Below are 23,008 nucleotides of genomic sequence, written 5' to 3' on the forward strand. Positions count from 1 at the left end.
TGAAGGATTTTTCATACGCAAGACAACATTTTTATACCGTAACGAAAGTTTATTAATAAACATATATATATATATATATATATATATATATATATATATGTTTATTAATAAACTTTCGTTACGGTATAAAAATGTTGTCTTGCGTATGAAAAATCCTTCAGCTAGTTTATTGTTGATCGGCCGAAATATATATATATATATATATTAAAATAATCAGCACATGGGTATGACAAATGTTATAACAATATCAATATTGTTATAACATTTGTCATACCCGTGTGGTGATTATATCTGAAAATATTTTAGTCGCAGATAAATACAATATTGAGATAACTATTTAAACCTAGCAGTATCATTGTTAATAACTACGCAAAGCCGTCAGATTCGCTGAGTGGCATGTCACAAGTGGAGCTTATATGCGGAACGGGCAACGACTATTACTGTATTCGATTCAAAAAAAATAGGCCATTACAAATCCGTAGCTTCTAATGTTCACAATTTACTAGTGTATAAACATGGGCATATGGTTCGTTTCGTTGGCAATCAATACTACTGGACCTATAAACTACAGGCGCTTTCTTTCCTTGTTTGTTTAAGCTGGCCTTGACCATTACTCCAAGTGAAAAACCAGCCGGCTCTGCCTCATTGCGACGCTTGTAGCATCTCGTACTGCTGCTACTACCACTTCTGCTATTGTCTACGTCTAATTTGTCAGTGTATACAACCTCGGTTTACATGCACATGCAATAACGATATTTGCACATAGATGCAGACACAAACTCTGGCAGCAGATAGTTGGTTATTCGTATCGCAATTTGATAAACGAATCTATCACCAAATCTGAACATCACAGTTTGTGTGGTAAAGGATGGCCATCGAGACGTTTAATCCCATTGGCTATTAACGGAATGGTAATATCTCATGGATCGAAGTTCTGCAGTAGCTTTACAGGCGGATGGATAGTTCATAGTGGCACTTGTGCGTACAGCTGTTCACGTCGGACACACGATTATTCCATATGTATTCGTCCTCCGGTGCTGTTGTTACGTTAATAGTCACGCATATTTTCCAATATAGTAAAAAGACGCTATCAGTGCTCCACGAACTTGTTCACTGAAATGAAAAAAAACTGGATCCTGGTTGGGTACACTGAATTACCTAGGAAGCATCTAGACGCTGCGGCTAGCATTGTAAAAACGTCTTTAGAACAGCAGCAGCAATGTGGCTATCGCCTAATTTTTCATTATGTTTTAACGTACCTCGCGTAGTAATCAACGTAGGTTCGTTTCGTGACGATCCGGAATCAGCTATCTCTCCTCACGATGGCTGAAGACGGAAATTCGAACGGGAGCTGACACCGTGGCCATTTCCCTTCACTGATGGCTTGTCGTATAGACAGTTGCAACCATGCTTCGTTGGGTAAAGGCTGCTGCACCCGTCAGATCAACTCCAGCCCGTGTCAATGTTGTTCGTTTAGACAAGAACCACCCAAGAAGATAAAACGATTTCAGCAAGAAAAGAACTATTTTTCTAATATAGTCATGCATTCATGCCAGAGTCATATATATACTCTGGTCGATATTGAAAAAACAAAAACGAAGATTCAGTCCGAATACATCCATTCACGTACACGTAGCGGAACGACGGTAACTTATGCCCACACTATTCCGCCATTCAGTTGCGACAGTTGTAGGTAGTAGGGGAACAGATCTGCCAGTAGGTTTCCGTTTATACAAAGGCAGCAATAGGAGTCATAACAGTTGATCTGAGAGTGGAACAGCACGAAATGCAATTTGAATCTTCTTCGTTCCCTTTCACTATTGACTAAGAGCGACTTATCCACAGCTGCTACTGCTATCTCCCTTAGCATATGCGAAGTGGTGGTATAGCTACGGCCGAATGCTGGATTCGTATCTGTCTACACAGATGCTGCAGCCTTTGCACCCTGGTCGCTTAGTTCCTTACTGAGACAACTACTCCTGCCCTACAGCCCACTAGTTACACCTACACAGTCAGAAGTTTTTTTGCCAGGTAACCAATTACAAACAACTAACACTGCTCTTAAAACTGTATGCAAACGGACTAGCGCTAAACAGGTTCCGAACGCCTGGCCTGTTCACTGCCATTGGCCATACTCGCCATCTATAGAGCGCCCCAACGAGACAACTCATCAGGAAAACGAACCACGAACCACAAATAGTACCACCACGGTTCGAACAAGCCCAATACCAAGTCGTCCATGTAGACTTAGTGTCTAGTAAAGACCCCAGATGACAGACACGAACGTGTTATATTAACAGAAACTAGGTATGAATTGTACGATTTCGCGGCCGTACTTTTAGAGATATTAGAGAAGATTTCTTTTGAACTGGAAAGATTAATTTTAACAAAATGTTGTCGAGAAGATAATACACGAGTGTTTCAAAAATTCGCGCGAGCGCCTGTTATCTTCTCTTTCCCACGCGTTTTAGCGATGTGACATGAGTTCTATGAGCTTTGGCTGAAGTGTTGCTAGAAAACGCCGGAAATCAGTGTGTTTCATTTTAAATTGGACGTAAAGCTATGCACAGCTTCTTTTATGTCGATGCAAATAAATCTGTCGTTTATTTAAAGTCCCGAAAATATTTTTAAGACGACTAGGTAAGCTAAAGGTCGTATTACAGATGATCAAATCAGACCTTGGTTTAAGGCGCGCGAATTACAGTACCCATCATGGTTTACCATATATACGTTTTGTGCTCTATGGTGGTTTGTGTTTAGATGTATGCTGAATTCAATTTTACTAAATACTAAAAATTTATCACTAATATATGGTAACCTCTTTAAAGATATGGGTAATGTTGATAGTTGCAATCCAGTTTTTCGTACATGTGACTTTTGTTCGACGCGATAACAAGGTCCAGGAACTTAATATGAAACGAACGAATAAGAAATTCTTATTTACGATTTTTATGATTATTGTAAATCGTTTAACGATAGCAAACAACTCCAATCGATTTACTATTGTTTCATTGTTTACAAGTAAGTCTGACCTTCATTCTCATCTCGCTGAATAAAAAGCCACTGGGAGTATATGAACGTATTAAAACACCAGCACAACCGGCCTCTGGGTCTGGTGTTTCCGTCCGATTCATTTTTCTAAAATTATAATTCTTATGTTGAGTGAACATGCATAGTAAATGCATTACCAAAATTCTCAAGATACCAAGCAAACTTAATAGATCAAAATTAATTTTCAGTTAGTATAATACCTTTATCCCACATTCACCAACGAACTCTGTATGTAGTTAAGGAAATTTTATACTGAAATTCTTTTAACTAGCATAGTTTGTACACACGAAAAGCAGACAATCTAGACTATTTAATTCCGAACACAATGTTCCTCGTTGTTCCTTTTTTTTACTAATATTTAAACTAATTGAACTAGCATATTTACAACTAACCTCACTGTGCAAAATACATTTGGTCAGATTGTGTATGTCGGGTAGGGCATATGAATTTTTATCAAATGATTCATCGCTTATTTTGAGCTCATTCTAAGGAGTTTTGGAATTCGTTGGTAAATTAATACATTTGTTTGGAGGGTTTCGCTTCATGGATTAATGATCACAAAACGGTTGTACTAGTAACTACAGCCATGCTAGTGAACAAAAATTACCCTGAAACCTTCCTGTTTTGACAAATCTCGAGTTCTACTAAAGCTGTCAGTATTAAATTTTGGAATCCACCTATGAAGTAGCTATATGTGATAGATGGAGTCTAAATTTCCTCGTAGATGTGACTATTAAGAGGAGCTAAATATAAAATAGAATTTATTTACAGTTTATACAAGATTTGTCTGTAATTTTCAACTTCAAAATTAGGCGAGATGGATTATATGTAGCGCTTTATTTGTACAGCATTTCAGGTGTATAGCTTACCCAATGAATGCCCGCAATTTTTTCGCGAACCAAAAATGTATTCGACGTCACCGTTACAACAACCACTTTTGAATTCCGTTCTACCAGTAAGTTACCGTATTTGCTATTTTGACTTTTTGAGACGTTTCGTAAAAAATGAGCAATATACCATAAAAAAATTTAATACCACAAATACTTAATGAAAATGTAACAGTTAGGTAGTGTGCAGTAAACAATGTAATACTGCAATTCACGGCTGATAATTGAGGATGTCCTACTAGTTTTTCTATCTAGAAAACCTATATCACAGGTTGTATCCTCAAAAAGGATTTAGCATTTCCATTATTAAATAGCTGTATCGTGCATTTTAATTATAGAGTGGCGCGCTTTGTTTTCAAATTATATCTAATTTACAGGAAACTGCAACCGCAAGTCAGTGCAAGTTAAATGGAATATTTCTTATGGAGTTTCGTCCTCGGCATAACATCTGCACATTTTCAGTACGCTCAAATATTACATGTATTGACATCGAAGTTCGTCTCCAACCAAAGCAAATTGAATTTTACTTTCCCTATAAAGAGGAGAGTATCTGCTTTCAAATGCCACGTTAGTAGGAACTTTCTTCTTTCATTTACATACATACAGCATATAGTATATGCTGAAAACTGTTCACATGAAAACCTTAAAAACTAATTAACATGTGTGCTATATAATATATGTACTGTCTCTCGTGATGTCCGTCTGTTCGACAATTTGTCGGAGGGTTCATGGTTATGCATACAATTTGACCAAGGCCGCTATTAAGCCGCGAATATCATAGAAAATGAATCACCGGGGTTAGCCCCATTAATCAAGCAGTTTTAATTTCTAATCTTATAGTAATTTAGATTAATGAACAAAATTTAACTAAATGAGTGTCTTTGTGAGCTTTTGTAATACATTTTCTTGATAGTTTTCCAAACGTTTGTTGAATAACGTATTAGACTACTGTCTTGTTTTTCTTCCAGCGTTCTTTCAACTTGACCTGCGTGGACTTAGTAAGTTTGATACGGATCATACGTGGACCACGTTAGAGGATGGAACCCTTTCGTCAATTTACAGTACTTCGTCAGGATTAACATTCATAAAATGCAGAATGATCAACCCACCCGATACTCCGGTGCCTAGCGTTTTCAGAGGTGAGACGGAACGTGAAATATATAATACTGATCAGTGACAAAGCAAAGTTTCATATACAGGTGTGATACCTTCCAATATATAAAGATTATATATAAAGATATGCTTATTTTCCATGTACTATAAGTGATGCTTAATGTAGCCCAAAATCGGACAAACGAACTTTTTTGAAAGAATATTAATATAGTGTGATTATTTACCGTACACGTTTCAGCTGACGAATCTAGTGGCATAAAACTCATAGAGTCACTGATGACCTAAAAGATTACGGCAAGAGCATTCAAACTCATTTTAGTTGCTCCGAGAGGCTTTAAGGATTTTAAGGTTAAAGAAAGCACTGAATCTTATGAATCTCTGATAGCTAGATAAATTTTTCATGTAAACACCGTATGATTACCATAGGGTACGATTAAACATACAAATTAAGTAAATTATCGAACATTCTTTATTAATATTATAGGTGAATTTGAACAGGCTTCCAACAGGTTTCACGACATACGTTGTGAGGCATGCTTATCGTCTATGTTAAAGAAACCCGTTTTATTTAGAAGAATACTGCCCTGTCCCAACAGTGGACTGTGTCCGTCGGAAAATGATTTTTTTTGTCACCCAGTGCACGAAAATGGACGTAACTGTCAAGGGTAAGCTTTTGCCTAAATAGCTGTTTAAAAAGTGAAACCAGGATGGCGACGATGGACTGTAATGGCATTCTGATTGATATAACGAAGATTTAGCCGTTAAACACAGCTAGCACTTAACTCTAACGACGAATTTCCGACAAACGCAGTTTCTAATTTTTGTTAGAGCAATTAACCTGAAACTCATTATGATCGATATATAACTTTCTGTTTCAGACAACCACATGAGAATAGCGGGACAACAACACCTAATTATCGAGTGTAGGTGTCTAGAATTACGCATGAATGTAATATACTTTAGTTTTTGCGATGTAGTATTATATAGACCTAGCTAAAGCAGTACAAAAACATTACCATACAAACAACAAGTCAAATATTGTTTCTGCAACATCGTAGTATTATAAATGGATTCAAAATGCTGTCAAGCAAATGCTTTAACCGTTATAGAAGTGTTACACAGTTCAATTATATCCAAATGTCTTTATTGGGTAGATTCGCGAGTTCGACAAAATCAGTTTTATCCCTTTTTTTAATCTATTAGTGACGCATTAACATAAAACGATTAGCGTCGAATTTAGCAATCGTGACGCTGGTTATTTAATGCCTTATTTAGCATTTTGTCTGCTATTTTCATCGACTCTTCCTATACATTTTAGAGCTCTGGAAGAAGCGGCCAATGCAGAGGAAGCCGCTTATGCGGAGCGAGATGCTGCAAAGGCAGTAGCTGCCCTTCGAATCGTGCAGACAGTTGTGACTGTTGCAGCTACAAGAACAGTATGCACGAAAGATAATAGCCAAGACACCGGCAATTTACCTTTGGGACCAGTTGAGACAGTGTTGAGGCAAATGTTTATCGCGTTTACTTATATTTGTAAATTATTTGTGAAACCTTTCTTTTTCAGTCAAATGTTGATTTTGTTTAACTTATTACTAGTCAAGATATAATTACCAAAATATTAAAGTCAACCAGATATTCTCACTGGCGGATTTTGGATACGAGTCTCATATTATAGTTCGTATTATAAAAATTTTGCACGCAAAACATTTTGCCACACCGTATTATTAGAGAACTATTTCTCAATTTTATTTAGCAATGACAAGAGAGCAAGTACTTCTAGTCGACACGAAGAAGAACCAAAAGAAGAAAAACGAACCTGTATTGAAGATCCGTACTCCAAGACGATATCAATTAAGCCAAGGTGTGTATGGCTGAATCAATTTTTGGTACTTTCAAGAGTATTTGTGCTATGAGCAAGCTTTTTGTTATTTGTGTTATATTATTCTAGCGTTTTTTACAGCGCTGAAAGTCGTATGCTCTCTTCTTAAGAACTTGTAAGTTTAAAAGCATATGTTTTGTTAGAAGTAAAGAGACTCACGGCGAATAGTTCGCAAGGTAGTTTATCTAAGCTACTTTATTCTTATGATGTATCTGTTTTTAAGTGTTCTTATCCCCGCGTATCGGCAAATAAAATGCATTTATTTCACCTTTTTATTACGTTTGCTAGGGTCCTAAGGAACATATACTTTTCATATTTATGGATGATAAGAAAACTACAATGACTACAAACAGAGTAACTGCGATAATCATAATATAGCACTATAATATAGTAGTACACGAATCAAGCTTTGTTGTGTGTTTATGTAAAGATTGTCGAGCAGCGGAGCACGGAAAAGAAGAAATCTATATGCTGAACTGTATTATTCAATTCATTGGCAATGCGCATAGGGTTCGAAATAGTTTTTTTGCGCAGTTCTCGTTATTGCTGGTAACCGAAAAAAATAGCATGTCGCGCTTACTGAACTGTGGTGGTTCTGACGGTCTTTATAAGCGCGGAATAAAGGGCCCTAAGAGTTGCCTAGAAAAGAGGGCGTCTCTGCGGCGACGTATATATAGCTACTCATAGAAAATGCTCATCGTACTGTGTTTTCAAAATTTTCATGAGGTAATCCGTTACTCGGTTAGCGCCCTTTATTCTATCCCTTACAGATGCGTCTATGTTTGTTCCTCCAACGTATGAATGTCGTGATATCGTCGGGGTGTAATTTGCATAGAGGTCTTATAAAGAGGCACTGCATCTAACGAGTTCGAAGTGTCAAAAGTAGCTGCAAATGAAGTCGATTCATAATGGTGATAGTTAGCTGTTTTTTTTCTCGCATAGGACTAAAACATTCATCAGCACAAATTAAACAAACGCAACACGGAGCCAATTCTTTTGTTCGTTCTAACCAACATGTTACTTTGGACGAACATATCGTGCTTTTATTATTTTTTTATGCATTTTTTGAGCACGAAAAGCTAAGCTTCTTTTTCTGATTGAAGAAGCTGCAACCAAGCCTGGTTACTTACTATTCGAATACTAGGTAGGCGAAGCAAGTATGCGCTGGTATTCATATATAAATCATTACCATGTTTCCAACAGCTATTCGGCACTACAGTTATCGAGTGTCACCTTAAAAAAACGCTTCGTAAAGAACATTGTCTCAACAAGCAATGCTACGCAAGGAGAAGAGGAGGAAGCAAGTATCGCCAAATATCCTAACGAGAACGTCAAAGACGTTGATCTGGTTGTAAACACAGGTAGCATATTAAAGCAAACGGTGCGAATTAAACAAGAGGACGGACACCTACAAGTATCGCTACCTGATATTTCTGAGGTAACAATCTCTACTGCAAACTCGAATGCAATCCTATTGACGATATTTTATTTAATCCATCCTTCAAGCCATGCTTACATACTACAAACAAAAGCAATTGGAAATGTCATTGCAGATATATTAGAGATTTGTCATCAGTAAGTACCTTTCTTCTGTTGTTTTGAAATACATAAAGTCCGAATTCGTTATAGTATTGTGGTAACACTTATATTTTTATGTACACCACGTACTCTGGAAGTAATGTAAGATGAGCAGGCTCTTTGTATACAAATAAGCACGTGCAATCAATTTTTATATTGACCCTTATTGTAGATAGGCTTTACTTATTGGTATTACCCTAACATGTTGCATGAGTACTTCACATACGTGTCACGCGAAAATGAACGACTGGCAAACGTAAAGCAAAAGCCAATAACACTAGATGCTAGCGAGCTGTTCTTCACGGTCAACAAGTTTGTCGTCGACGAAGAGATTTTGTCAGACGATGTCGCGGTAAGCAATTTTGAAGAATATGTATCACATTTTAAATATACAATGTGTCATGTTTTTTTGCCTTCATTTTTTAATGAAAACCAGTCAGAGAGCCACAAAACATTTACGGCACCTATTGAATCAAACCAACCAAGTCCAAAAATGATAATATTGGATAATGATAAAATTCCAACATTGTATTTAGCGATGTACATGGGCGGCTAAGTAAGTATATCATGATATAACGAATTCATCCCGATGTTAATGGCTATTTGGAAGGACGCATACGTATTTGATGTTTGCGTACCGGGGTACTAACTCTAGCATGGTTCATATTTACTAGTCAATCAAATTATGTTTTACTATTATTAGGAAAAATAGTTGTAATTGATTCGGTTTAACTTATCATTAACAGAAACAAATACTAGGCGACAGTATTCTCTGTCCCGAATGTAAGATAATTGTGGGTGTAACAACGTATCCGCGAAGTCAACCTGTAAAAAGCAATTCAAGGCGCGTATCATTCTACCGGGTTCGTGTGCTGCTTGAAAATTGTGAAAATCAGGAAGTGATAGCAAAACTTAGTTACCAGCAGCTTATAGCTCGGCTGCTTCGTCAGCTCATTGCGTACAAATTTCAAGTCCGCCTTTTTCTGATGTCGGTAAGTGTTGTTGTTGTTTTTTATACTGTATTAAACGTACGAACTTTTTCTCTATTCTAGCTCTCAATGATTCATTTTTGATCTATTTTCGCTAGATGGGTAACAAGATTATTCTCGCAAGCAATGCTTTGCTTTGCTCAGAGCTAGCTTATGTGTCTAATGCATTAATTGTTATGTTGTCAATGCCTTCAATATGGCGGTGCTAATAGTAGCTTTGTGTCGTTCTTTAATGAGCAGGAATCATCACCAGATGTTTTAGTTATCTGGGTCATGGAAAGCGACATTCTTGTCTATGACAGCGAGATATCATTTGAACCTGATACTGAAAAGAAACAGATACACTTTAAAAGGGTGAGTTCTTCTCGATTAAATAGATTTCTATTGTTGACGATTATTTCATTTGGGAGTTTTGCGGGGATGGAAAAGAGAATCATTAGGTATCTGCTGCACATCTTTGCTTTTTTAAAGCATGTGGCACTTGCACTTTATAGAGAGATTAAATATATATCGGGGAACAAAAATACGTCAGTTAAAACTGATGCATATATCATTATCAGATTTGGCTGTTTTTCTTTTTTCATACATTGAAAAAGAAGTAAGCTTATTTAAGGCAAAAGGCTCAGTCAGATTGGACATCGTTTACCTCGCGTTATAGATTACCCAATCTTGTAAGCTGTTCACTGGTATCATAAAGTAACTCTGTATTAATCATATTAACAATATAGGATTAGTAACAACAATAAGAATATTTTAGAAACACAAGGTGTTATTCACGAAGACACTTCGGAACGCATCTTACATTCAGCATTTCTCAAACGCGGTGACAGTTCTTAAACAAGTCGTGCTGCAGGACACTTTGGATCTGATCTATGAGCAGCTTGGGGCGTCGACAAAGTCAAATTTCTTTCGCGAAGATGAATCTAACTTTGAAGGACACGAAATCGGCTACATTGACGCGCTTGCTTAGATCAGGCCTAACATTGTTAACCAATGTAGCTAAAAACAAAATATGAAATGCCAAAAACAGGTGTGCATTGTATATACATAAATATATATTCATCTAAAAGCGTACGTCTAATGTATTCTTCTGCATACTTTTACCATGGGCATACTATAGGACAAAGGTCATGTGCACATATTACCTGCACTGTATAAATCATTAACTATATAACCTATGAATTGTTTATGCTGAAGATAAATAGCCATTTTTGCAGCGTTAACAAATATATATGTATTTATTGCCTACTAGTGATAAACTACTAACCGAATAGCGGGTAGCTTACTTAGAGTTTCAAATGAAAAATGAAAAATTGTGACTCAATAAAGTTCTAAACATATTTTCTCAGTGTAATGTATATATATAGTTGCGGAAACAAAGGAACGGAAATGCAATAACAACATAGAACAAGCAGACGTCTATTGTTTTCTAATAGAGCTATAGTTATAGGTAAACATATTAGAAATTGAAAGGAGAGCAATAAAGTAAACACGCGAGAACTTACCCACCAAAATAAATGCTGGTTATTTTTACGACTAAGTTTACGATTAAAAAATCATATGTGATCAAACTAGTCAGTATCATCTTACCGAGTATTGCGCTATACAAGACTAACTGCATGCCTATAAAGGTATGCTTTTAAGTTATCTTAATCAGTTGAAGAGAATGGGATTCAAAATAAAATCGCCATGAGATGTAATTTATATCTAAATAGCTTAGTTTCTCAACTAACAACTGCCCTCTATTATCTTTTATAAAAGACGAAATACAGCGCAAATTTTAGGAAATATTAAAAAAAATAAAAGAATATATTTGTATTAATGTTAGCCCTATGAGACTGTTTACTGTCATATAGTCATTATGGATGGACTATCCGGCTGAGATTCGTACGCGAGTGAATTCTGTGCTTCAAATATCTGGATTTGAGCGCTCTAGTTATACAAATGTCTTATGTATGTAGGACGAAGAGAGTGATCGAGTAAAGCAGATGCGATACACAGGTCATCGAACCCAGAACCTGAAAATACGATAAAAATAAATTATAAAGCTTATTAACGAACGTAGCAGAACTAGAACTAATTAATTAGAAAATTATAGAAGGAAGTAATTACTGAACTAAACAGTTCCCTTAACTGGACAGGAGAAAGTACGGTAAGGACATGAGTCCTTTTAATTTAATTTGAAAATCTCTTTTTGTTATTCCAGGCAAGCTCAAAAAATATTTCATATTTTTTGAGCTTGCCTGTACGTCACCGTAATAATATTCCGTTTTATGTATACGCTAAGGAACCTCATTTATGAAATCTGAAACGCTATTCTTTTGCATATCCGCAATGCGGCTATACATAAATGTTACACATAATATTTGATCTTCTTTAACTTGATGTTACTTTACATCGGCTTCTACTAAAAGTACGACAAACAAAAGCTGAGTATTCACAAACACTTTGATTTAATTTTCTCTAAAAAAGGAAAAATGTTTTGTCTTTGTTTCATACCACGCAGGTAATGTTGAGAGCTTTATGTTGATTTGAACCAATCAGCAACAGGAGCGATATCGATAGTCCGTATAGTATAGCAACTATCAAGTGCTGAAACTTTCGCTATAGACAAAACAAAAATTGTTAAAAGATGCATGCGACAAGTTATCAGTGTTTTTGGTATATTTATTTCGTCTTAATATACCAAAAAATTCTATTTATTAAGCCAAAATCATTGAGTCCTATAATAATTCTCGCATTTTGCTAACAAAAATTGTTAAAAAAATCGCTAAAAAATTGTTACCATACAAAGAATGATCTCGAATGAATTCAAAAGATATAGCTCAGCTTGATAGCTTGCAATTCTGTTATAATTTAACGGAAATTCAGCAGACGCATTTTTGATTTTGGTTAAACTGACCTTGACAGAAGAGATGAGCACAAATTGTTACAAATGATGTTATAGATAGAATGGGGCGCCTGTACTTACCTCGGCAGAAATTATAGCTTGTTCCGGCCTGGCGCTATAACCATCGGTGTTGTTATCCGCGGTTTTCCAAGCAACCTGGTTAATGACAGGTGTAACCAGTACCACCGCTGTGCAAGCGGTCATGGCGATGCAAATTAAGCCTGCTTCACTTACATCCCTCATAGCTGCCGAAGCTCCATAAAACACTAAGATGACCACTGCGAGAACCTTTTTCACCGGTCATACAAACATTTCGGTAAATTTACGGATTACTATGCATGTTGGAAACTTTTTTGGGTATTCTGATTGCTTTTTTGGGTATTCTGATTCTTTAACCCTACTCAGCCTTTCTAGTTCTTCATAAAAAGAATTTGTCACAGAATGCTATATATGTATCAACGTTGTTTGCCTCAAAAACAATATTCGTGCTTTCGAAGTCTCCAAACATAAATTTAAAAATACTCTATATGCGGACTATGTGCATCTTAAAAATCTTTACTTACCGGAAGTTAAGCAGTACAATGATCGAAATTGGAAAAAAATCCAACATTAGAAAACAGCGGCCGTACAGTTGTTCAGTCTATCCATATGGCAGAATCTATCTAAGCCAACTAAATGTAGGTGCGCCTGCCTTTTAAGAACAAAACTGAGATATGGTGCGTTTTATTGTACCCAAATTATAAAGCGTAAAACTTACAAGTTGTATGGTAAACACAGACAAGCTAACCAGCTTTCCCTTAGACGTTGCCAAGCCTTCATAGGGTTCTTCATCATGGTCTCTTAAGGACTGATAAGACTGCTTAGATAGCGTAGGACTAGGGGACGGCGGAACTGGTGAACCAGTAGAAACCATTTCTTGTTGCGAAGAGACAATCAGCTAACAAAACAATTACAACTAGCATGTATAAAGTCTGCGCCTAGCTAGCCAGTTCTTTAGTGGGCAAGTTTGTCCAATAAAAACGTATGTTAGCCCTTTGGGTGCACGAAAAATCTATATAATCATACACTGTTACAATTATCTAACAACACAATGCCCAAAAATTTGGTGGCCAAACTTCGATCGATTCGATAACTAACGCAAATAGACGCTCAAATGGAAATCAGCAGCAGCCACAATTGTAACCGTTATGATTAAACCAACAAGAGTTTAGAGGTAGCGAGTTGGTTATGCCAATGCTCTTACGTGGCTTAAATTAACACGTAAGTCATTGTGTCATGTTCTTGTGGTAGCACTAAATAGGATACTGCATTTCGGAAAACTCAACCTTTTTGCCGAAGTATCATGCGTGCTACACAGGACGCTTGTCTGTATTGCAAATCGAACAGATACATTGTGTTACATTACAGTTTAGCGCTAAGCTTCTTTATCAATTAGAAATATTTAATGATAAACTGTTGACATTCTACAGAATTGTGCAGCGGAAAGACTTTCTTGGTTATTCGTATGAGACAGTTTCGGACCTCATATCAAGCGTCATGTTTTAAATTCATAGCAATACGACCCATATATCGCTTGAAATGTGTGATTGTAGCGGAAAATGCGTCTCGAAATGCCCGTACCAACATCGCACTATGGCTAACCTCAATTCAATTGGTGAGATTACGAGGTGACCACATTACGATACGATGATAAACTCCAAAGACAGCTTTTCATGATAATAGAGAATCTCTATTGGTAGGACGTTAAGCATAGACAGATACAACATTTGGCACAAAATAGCTTGTTTATCGGAAAGCGAGCTCTTGCCAAATTTTACTATTCGACGAACGAACTTCTAGAAATCGAATTCAAGATTAGCGCACACGGGAGCTTTTCGATAAAGCTCCTATGTGAGAAAACGATGGAGCTTCCGAAATTAAAAGAGGAGTCAGCCAAACAATAGATTAAATGTAGACACAATTCCATGATTTAATTTATGCAGCAGAGAGACTTAGCCGATCTGCACCTACACGAGCTTTCGATATACAATATTATTTTAATTAAGGTCTGATTATATAAATATCCTTTATTATCGAGTCAAAGAACATTACATTGAAAAACTTGCGTAACCTCTTATGGCGATTGACAAAAAAATCATAATAAATTTTTTGGGTTAATGGCAAGCCAAATCGAATAATCTCACAAAGGTGCCCACAAAACCTTGAATCGAAACTGACTGGGCTCAAGCTCACCTACAGCAAAAATGTACTGAAATTTTCCTAGTTTCCAATAATTAAAGATTTAATTCTTTTAGCTTTTTTTACAGTTAAAAGTCTACTAAAATAAAACTAATAGAAGCGTCAAAAACATTTGTTAGTATTTTTCATCAACAAAAAGATGCAAAAATCAAAATAAACACGGCGAAATATGTTATCATAGCATTCTATCTTCATCGAGTCCGTATTCTTCGTAGAACATTCGCATTTCTGTGTGCGGTTGTGGAACAAAATATCAGCGGTGACCATTAATTTCGGTTTTTCGACGATATCACAATTAAGTGCACGACTGAAGGCCAAAGTAGAAAAATAACGCCATGTAATCTAATCCCGGATTGATCAATTTCCGTGTCTTTTTAGTCAGGTGTTTATAGCAGTTTGCAAAATAAAATTTTAGAATTATATTGCCTGAAAGCGTCGAAAATCGTAGCTTATAGGCCCACTAATACCATCCTTTTTAAGGATGTAGGTAGGTCCGTGTTACATAAGATTTGAAGCAAATTTTACACGAAGATCGATCTTTTTATATAACTAGCGGCCACAGGAAGTACATATACTTCAACATTGCTATTATTACGAAAAATGAACTGTAAGTGAAATAGTGTAGTGTACTTTTATTCTATAGTAATATATTTATTGATTCTGGACAACAACAGTGATAAGATCTAGAAGTCCCTTGTTTGTTTAAACACATGGAGCATGTCACCATTTTTATTTTAGAATGAACTCTAGGACTACGGCTAGTTTGTTCATGGCGTATTAAGTAGCTTGTTCACAGTATTCAGTACTAATTCAATATGAAGACCTTCTGCGAAGTAAGCTAGTCCACTACGTAAACGAATAAGGGGAGCATCTTGCTAATATAAATAATATAACCTCGTACGTCCGAAACTCTCAGCAGTCATTTATCACTATCCCCTTATTGTTCTTAGATTTTGATTTGAGTTTATTCTATGAATTTATATCTGTAAAACTAATGCCCTAACAGTAATCATTAGATTAGATCACACAAACATAAAACCAATTACAAAGTAGAAATAACATCACGCGAGGAAGTGCAGTTACCAAAGAGATAAATAGCAAGTTACCTTGCCAACCGGTCAGGGTGTTCTCAGACAAATAGCTTGACTATGTAGGCATTCTGTCATTGAAAGCACTTCCGTATTGAACGCAATAATGACATACACTCAAACTAGGCGCTGTGTAACGCACATTATCACATCAATTTAGTTTGCTAATTGTCTCATTACTTCGTTTGAGTCATGAGAAATTGTGAAGACAAGAAACATTCAAATGACAAAACTAGCAGTTCTGTTAGAAAAAATATACGTAAATATCATTTATATGAAAACAATCAAACCGCGTCCGATACAGGATTTTATATTTAGATACCGGAAAACCCGGTTTTGTAGGATTAGTTTTACCTATAACATGGGGGTTAAATTCGTGTGGATGTGAAGGTTCTAACCTATGTGCTTCGCTGCACATTTAAGTACATTGCATACGTACATCCGAGTGCATTTTACCCCTTTTTGAAGGGTACTTTTTGTCCACATCAAGAAACTGAATACACTTGTAGTGCTTTATAAAAGTAATCATTACTTGTACATAATTAGCTTTATTATTCGAAATAACATGATTATTATTAACAATGTCTAGTTCATAGCGCTCATACAACCTCCACACTCCATTTTCTTCAAAACGACCGTGTTTTATAAGTAGCCCATAGCCACACTATACATCATCTGTACCATATATTGTGATAGGTATCGCGCTAATCGCGGCATTGCTATTATTTTTATTATTATTGTAGCTGCTGATGTTAGAATCGTTCTGAGCTTATAAAGCCCGTCGTTCAATTGCCCATTCGTTGGCCAGTAATGAGCTGACCTCGCTGTCGTCGACCACGATAAAAGCTCGCCTTTTTTCAGTTTCTGTATATTCTCAATTCACTTTTTACCCTCAGCAAGCGGACTTCCCAGACAATTTAGACTCGTTATAACCTGAAACAATCTCGTGAGTTGCAAGGCGACGTGTTTGTATGTCTGTACCCTTCACATACAAATACTCGACGCTCGAAATTATTCCATGTATTTGCATTTACGCATGTATGTATATTAAGTAAGAATCCAAGTCCCTGGCTTTGAATATGTCAACTGCACAACATCGGGGAAATAGGAGTGCACGTGTGATTCTACGCTAAACACACAGTATACTAATACACTGTTTACCACAGACACTTCAACTAATAAAATATGGTCAGTGTACATGTGTATCCACCCTCCTCAGAGTCTGACAGCATCCTCTTCGCTAGCTGTAACAGCTGATATCAAGAGCTAATCGACGGCTTCGGTGGTTCAGGTCAGATTAGTAACGTCAAAACTGGCGTCTTCCACACAGAAAATGCACGTGCATGTATACCTTAGTTTCACCTACGTTTTTGGTGCATGTGAATTCCGTACTTAAAAAAGCTTCTCAGACTATTCGGCCTATTTTAATCCTATTTACAGAGGTCTCCTCATGATACAGAACTCGGATGTATTGGGGAGAGTACCCGTGCACCTTCGTCCCAAACCAAGAGAAGGTAGCTAACGAATCTTTACGACCGACATGTATACCTAAAATTACCAGATTGTGTAAGATACAATGTAATTACATAACTAATACGCTCCAAAAATGCGGGTCATCATGTAAGATATATTTCTATCTTCACTGTCTCATCCTTTTAAAATGCTTGTTTTTGTAATCACCCGACTAATACTGATGGCAGCTTTTAATTCGTTCCTGTACATTTGCTGATGATCTTGATGCCATACCACCCACCCTTTCATCCTATTTCAGGATTCCAACATGGGTGCCTGTCCTGTAATATATTCCCCGTCACTGTTCATCGAATAGTCAATTCAGAGTAGATTTATACCAATAGTATACCAAATAGCAGAAAGCAGGTGGAGTTAATTTGTAAATATCCTCGTGGGATGTATCAATTGTTGTTTGCGACAACGTCGCGGAGGCGCGTATTCTGTATCGGGAGTCCCTATGGATCGACTTATCTTTTGCTGTTTCCGTTACACGTTAGCCTCTGATGCTTTGCGACCCATCGTAAGCACAACGGAGCTTTGACCTAGAGTCCTAGAAACCCGTTGAAACTTGTCGCCCGAGTACTTTTTGTACGTTCCTTTGAGATACCGGTTAGTTTCGGCTGAAGCAGCGATCTCGGCGAGCTTCGTGGCAACGACTTCAAGATCAGTCAACTTATAGCCACTGTACGTCTCAACAGTCTTATCCCATTCAACAACTTCTGTGACGGAGCCAGCAACATAAAGAGCTGCCGCCGCAATAAGCGACGGCTTACAATGTACCATGGAGTACTCATACAAAGCCAGCTCCAGAAGGTACTTTGCAATGGTGTGTGTCGTTGAGTCCGCTCCACCAGCTTTTGAAAACCTTCGTAAGAAGTGCTGCGTAAGCGGCTTGCCAAGCTCAAAATTCAATGTACTCAGTATCATTCGTTCCATCCAGAGTATATCACGGGTCGTGTAGGCACCGTCGCACATATAGGCGAAATCTGCTACCGATGGGAGGTACATTTCTTCGTATTTGCATGCCACTAACATGCAAGCAACACCTGAAGCATGACAACGCGCGTGGGGAAACAAAACGACGGGGGTTAAGAATTTAAATCGGGCAAATACTTTAGACTAATCACATGTTCAACAAAACTTGCTAGTATTTGCTTCAAGCGAATAATTACCATTGCTATTAAATTAAAAGCGTGTTTCCATATAGGTTTTTATTTTGTGCTGATTGTATTCCCTAAGCAATGAATTTACCATTTTATTGATAAACTCGTAAAAACGTACACCCAAACGATGCAAAATAGCGTTCAGTGGAAATTACTGCCATTAAATGATTGAATCGTTTTTCTGAACCCAAATTATAACCGCATTTATACAGTGCAAATGTACTTCCGCTGATAAAATATGTGTTCGAAATTGCAATACGACTGCGATTCTTACCAACTAGCTGGAATTTGCTTCGGCTGACTTCGAAGCTTGTGTCAGACATGAACCTGTCTAATATTGAAACTGTCATAAGTAGGGTCTCCTGCAACAGCTTGTATCGCGACTGAAGTGACACGAGCCACTCGATAAGAATCATACGCATATGTGGGCGAAGTGACGTGTGCTTTGACAGGTATCTGCGGGAAAGACCGAGCAAGGTACCGTTAGATGTTTCTCTAAAACTTCTACCAGTAAAAATAAGGTACAGTTGTATAAACACAGCCCCGTTTCCATAATTATTACTAATAATGTTAATAATCGTGGCTTCCAAATTGATATCAGTTCCTCTTGAAGCAACCTTGAAGTATGCTACAATAGAAACTTCAGTATTACGCAGAAAAATCAACAGTCAAATACGAGTACTAGACAGAACGACGGTCAGAACAATCCTATTACCATTCGTATGACATCATGTCGGTACAGGATTGTGAGTTTATTATGACATTATGACAAATTTTGCTGCCTACTACTTCCGACTATCTTACAACGTTAGCCCATAACTATTGACAAATCTATATGATGATAATAATAGCATACTATGTATTAATTATTGTTATTATTACATAAAATCTACACGAACCACACTACTGAACTTACGCTGGCTTGACTTGGAACTGTGTTTCCAACCGGAAGAGATACACGTAAATGTGTTTGACGTATTCGGAGCTGAATTCTAGGTGTTCGACGTCATCCTCGTCGATATCTAGCACGTCCGGCGGCAGAGGTGCTGGGTCTAGGGGAAGACATCCTCGAGGCAGGGGCGGCAGCCGTAGTTTTTGTTGAACCCTGTGCCTAGCAGGCCTTTGAGGCGCTATGGTATTTTCTATTTTATCCTTAACTCCGACATTCTGTGTTGCAACGTTTGCATTGCGCGCGCTCAGAGCAGCGCGTGATACGGCTACTTCTGCATTTTTCTGCGCGAGATTCTGTTAAGAAAAAAACAATAGATTTGCTTTACCTTCTGAATTTGAGAATCGCCAATAGTCAAATTAAATTGATGAGTTTCATTCGTTCTGTGCCCCTTTCTACGCCCTCGAAACCACTCGCTTCCGTTGTAATAATCGTACTACGCTAAGCTAAATATTAACTAAAGCAAGCATCTGACTGAACGTTAATTACAAATATATTGCTGATGTTTTATCACATGTGCACATACACGACACGAGGAATCCCTGAGGCTATCGAACTTCCCCCAGAAGTGGGGTTCTTCAACCTATTCCTATTATCATCGGGTCGTAGCTTCATTTTCAATACACGAGGGAGGCAGTTCAACCGTATGTAAACGGTTTTCATTTCGAAAAAATTGCATTACGTCGGAAGGCGCACATCATATAACAATTTTCGTATTTTCCTATATCTTACTCATACCGTTTTCGCATACTTCAGCTTCGTTGTTTCTCGGTTCAATATGAAAATCGTCGACTAAATTATTGAAATCAATAACAATGTGTAACTATCTATGTACGAACGTTGACTGCATCACACAGATGCCGAGCGCACTGTATGCTCACTCACTCCCTGAAGACTACAAAACCAAAGTGGCGCGCAGCTCCCATCTTCGTTTCCTTTCAACCTAAGCCGTATAAAAAAACAGGACAAAACGAACCGCGAACAACTACTTTTGCGTTCTATTGAAGACGCATGTTCGTCGGAATTTTGCTGAGTTCATAATTTATGAAGCTTTCGATACGACGCCCACGACTGCTATATTTAACCTGCTTAATTAACAGCAAGTAGATAAAAACAGCAGATGAAATAATTATTTCATAACAAAACTATTATCTATTCTCAGACTCAACCAACTCATTTTGACTGTCAGTGTTAAATGTCAGACTATCAGAGTGAGTCCAACTGACCGTTGAGTTGTATAAGTGAATATAAAAACCAGCTGAATCATCTGTGCTCACTACTGGTTGATCGTTTTACCGAACTTTCAGATGAAAGTTCACTTCAATGGCTTTCGATGCGAAATCGCCACGGCGTCATAGAAAAAACGTCTCTTTAGAAAGAAATTAGTAGCTATTTCGTTGTAAATCGTTAAACAATCGAGTACATACACTATACTAATTGTAACGGTTACATAAAAAAAAATGCTTTATGCTTTTACACCATTCAATCCATAGTTATTCGCGTTCATTTTGAAAAAGACGCCGCACCTTTACGTTGGCAACTTGCTGATTTTCCCGGTTAGCATCTAACTGCGATCTCTGCTGGAGTGCCATTCTGTCACCGAGTTGTTGCCTAAGCCACAACCGAGCTCCACTAAACCTCACCAACACACTTCAGTAGTCAGAACAATTTCTAACTCCGTTACAATCTCGCAACACCTCCTCAGCAAAGTAACGTCTCCTACCGGTGGAGATCAAACTTTAAATAGCGACCCTATGGTTGCCAGCGGCGCGGAGGCGGAGCTTAGCCAGCGCGCCGAATTTGAAATCGACGCTTGATAGCAATCTGGCTCTGTTCCACCGCGGGAGCTACCTACTTATTGCAACAACATGAAATGGCTTTGCTTGTGTCGGTGCTGTTTCGGGAATCGTGAATAAATCTGCTGAAATATTTCTTCAATATATTACTTAAACTATTAGCTAGTTTGTGGATCATTTTATGTCCTTAGTGGCTTTCTGTTTGTATTTTTGTCGCTAAATTAATTATAGCTCGAAGAGCTTTTTGAGTAACATGAGTAAAACAACAGTCAAAAGCCAGATTATATTGATTATTACAGCTCTAGGTATCAATGTATACAGAATGTATAGTGGAATACTACGTTGTCGGACCTTGTGCACAAAGATCTAATAATATACTCACGCAAGCTTGGCTTTAACGGTAAACTGATCTGGGATATACGTTTTTCTATTCAAAGTATTTAGTTTTCAATGTTTGATGTCGCCTATTTAAAAATGCATGTGTTATTCTGCTTTTCTCCACAGCAAATCTATATTTCTATATAAATTTCTATATCACATGACCTGTCAACTTAGAACAATATTTTCATTATAATTCTTACTCGAAAGATTAAAATTTTTTTTCAGAGATAAATTGGAAAGTTAAACGAAAAAAAGAAGCCTTCTTCTGTTAATCGGCTATAGATTCCATAAAATAAAACATTTGCCAAGCGAATCATGAAAAGAAAATTTACACTTATATTAAATACACGAATCATAATGTCGAGTAATCAATAACTATGTTAATTGATAGATAGTAACTCTGGTAGACATGCCTGCGTCATGAAGTGCTTGCACACATTATGCTGACTGTTGTATTATCACTGACATGTTTTTTATATTGATAATCATTCTTCTAAAACGATGAGTATTTACTAAGAATTTCTTAAAATTATTGTTTATACTTAGTTATTATTTTACTATTTTACTATTGTGCTATATTACTATTGTATATGTACGAAAAAAATGTTCATGTCAAACGTGTGAATAGTTTCCCAAAGGCGGCACGTCATTTAATTGCTTTCCATTTTATGCGGTTACTATTATGTCGAACATACAAGTTGTCTTGGATTGATGGTGGATTGAAGCTCTTTGGTAGAAAACGTATTTAAGTCTCTAAAATGAACAATAGTGAAAAAAACAGTTTTTGAACTTTTCAATCTTACTTGCTATCCTTGTGACTGAATTTATTTGAATCAATTGTGGCATAGAATATTGTATAAAAAAAAACTGGAACAGTTCGTTCATAAGGCTAAGGCTTCTATTTCAACAAAAAAAAAAAAGACGACACATGTTAGAGCTGTTGCTACAACAAGTGAAATAAACTACTGATAACAATTTTTTCTACTCGGAAAGCTAAGAAAAAGCTAAATCGAAAACATTGTAGGTTCCATTAATAAAAAAAACCGTATTCTCTATGTAAACCCTAATCGATTTCGCCGCATAAATTATAGTTCTTGCTGTGCATGCGCGTACACGTGGCAACAAGAAATTCTACGCAGTGCTACATAAACAACTGTTTGTCAATAGAACCGTTAGTTGTTATATATAACGTGAGGTGATAACTAGAACATATGAAATAACTAAAATTTTGTTTTTTAATAAAGAAAATTGGCTATGATTTTGCTTTGTTTTATAAGACCCAAGTTTAATTAACTTTTTTTTAACCATACGAATGAATAAAACGTACTGGTGTTTCTAGATAGGATATACAATAAACAAGTGTTAAATTTTACAAAATAAGTAAACGGTGACTTACGTTGATCGTACTCTGCGGAGATTGACTTTTCCTATTTAGACTGAATTAATCTGCTCAGGACTATGGGGCCGAAGCAAACATTATTACAGAAAATGGGC

The 23,008-nt window shown here is 36.9% G+C and overlaps 3 protein-coding genes across 10 annotated transcripts; 1 reads left to right on the top strand and 2 right to left on the bottom strand.

Annotated features, from left to right (window-relative positions):
* The first annotated feature begins 620 nt into the window (after positions 1-620).
* LOC111245268 (uncharacterized) lies at positions 621-10,837 on the top strand. Of its 5 annotated transcripts, none has more exons than XM_022793405.2 (13): positions 621-911; positions 3,900-4,006; positions 4,316-4,505; positions 4,907-5,077; positions 5,536-5,716; positions 5,930-5,974; positions 6,370-6,555; positions 6,805-6,912; positions 8,134-8,368; positions 8,723-8,860; positions 9,255-9,500; positions 9,738-9,851; positions 10,255-10,837. In XM_022793405.2, exons 2-13 carry the CDS (start codon positions 3,956-3,958, stop codon positions 10,465-10,467), a joined length of 1,878 nt encoding a protein of 625 aa, XP_022649140.2. In that variant the 5' UTR covers positions 621-911; positions 3,900-3,955; the 3' UTR covers positions 10,468-10,837. The 5 variants fall into 5 exon arrangements, with proteins under 5 accessions (XP_022649140.2, XP_022649137.2, XP_022649141.1 ...); XM_022793402.2 differs by lacking the exon at positions 621-911 and adding an exon at positions 1,098-2,307; XM_022793406.2 differs by lacking the exon at positions 621-911 and adding an exon at positions 2,316-2,640.
* A 438-nt stretch (positions 10,838-11,275) lies between these two features.
* Positions 11,276-13,984, bottom strand: LOC111245269 (uncharacterized). 4 transcript variants are annotated; one of them, XM_086982112.1, is made up of 4 exons: positions 13,713-13,984; positions 12,469-12,665; positions 11,997-12,101; positions 11,276-11,515 (listed from the first exon to the last, which is right to left on the bottom strand). In XM_086982112.1, the coding sequence occupies exons 1-4, from the start codon at positions 13,777-13,779 to the stop codon at positions 11,447-11,449; spliced, it is 438 nt and encodes a 145-aa protein (XP_086838238.1). In that variant the 5' UTR covers positions 13,780-13,984; the 3' UTR covers positions 11,276-11,446. The 4 variants fall into 4 exon arrangements, with proteins under 4 accessions (XP_086838238.1, XP_022649143.1, XP_086838240.1 ...); XM_022793408.2 differs by lacking the exon at positions 13,713-13,984 and adding an exon at positions 13,145-13,686 and having other exon boundaries at positions 12,469-12,675; XM_086982114.1 differs by lacking the exon at positions 13,713-13,984 and adding an exon at positions 13,145-13,681.
* A 2,238-nt stretch (positions 13,985-16,222) lies between these two features.
* LOC111246002 (G2/mitotic-specific cyclin-B-like) lies at positions 16,223-21,073 on the bottom strand. The gene is made up of 4 exons (XM_022795145.2): positions 20,864-21,073; positions 19,305-19,633; positions 18,663-18,844; positions 16,223-18,271 (listed from the first exon to the last, which is right to left on the bottom strand). Exons 1-4 carry the CDS (start codon positions 20,927-20,929, stop codon positions 17,712-17,714), a joined length of 1,137 nt encoding a protein of 378 aa, XP_022650880.2. The 5' UTR covers positions 20,930-21,073; the 3' UTR covers positions 16,223-17,711.
* Between the last annotated feature and the right edge of the window lie 1,935 nt (positions 21,074-23,008).

This window comes from Varroa destructor, unplaced genomic scaffold (assembly GCF_002443255.2).
Source record: "Varroa destructor unplaced genomic scaffold, Vdes_3.0 BEIS01000002.1, whole genome shotgun sequence".
Taxonomy (NCBI): Eukaryota; Metazoa; Arthropoda; class Arachnida; order Mesostigmata; family Varroidae; genus Varroa; species Varroa destructor.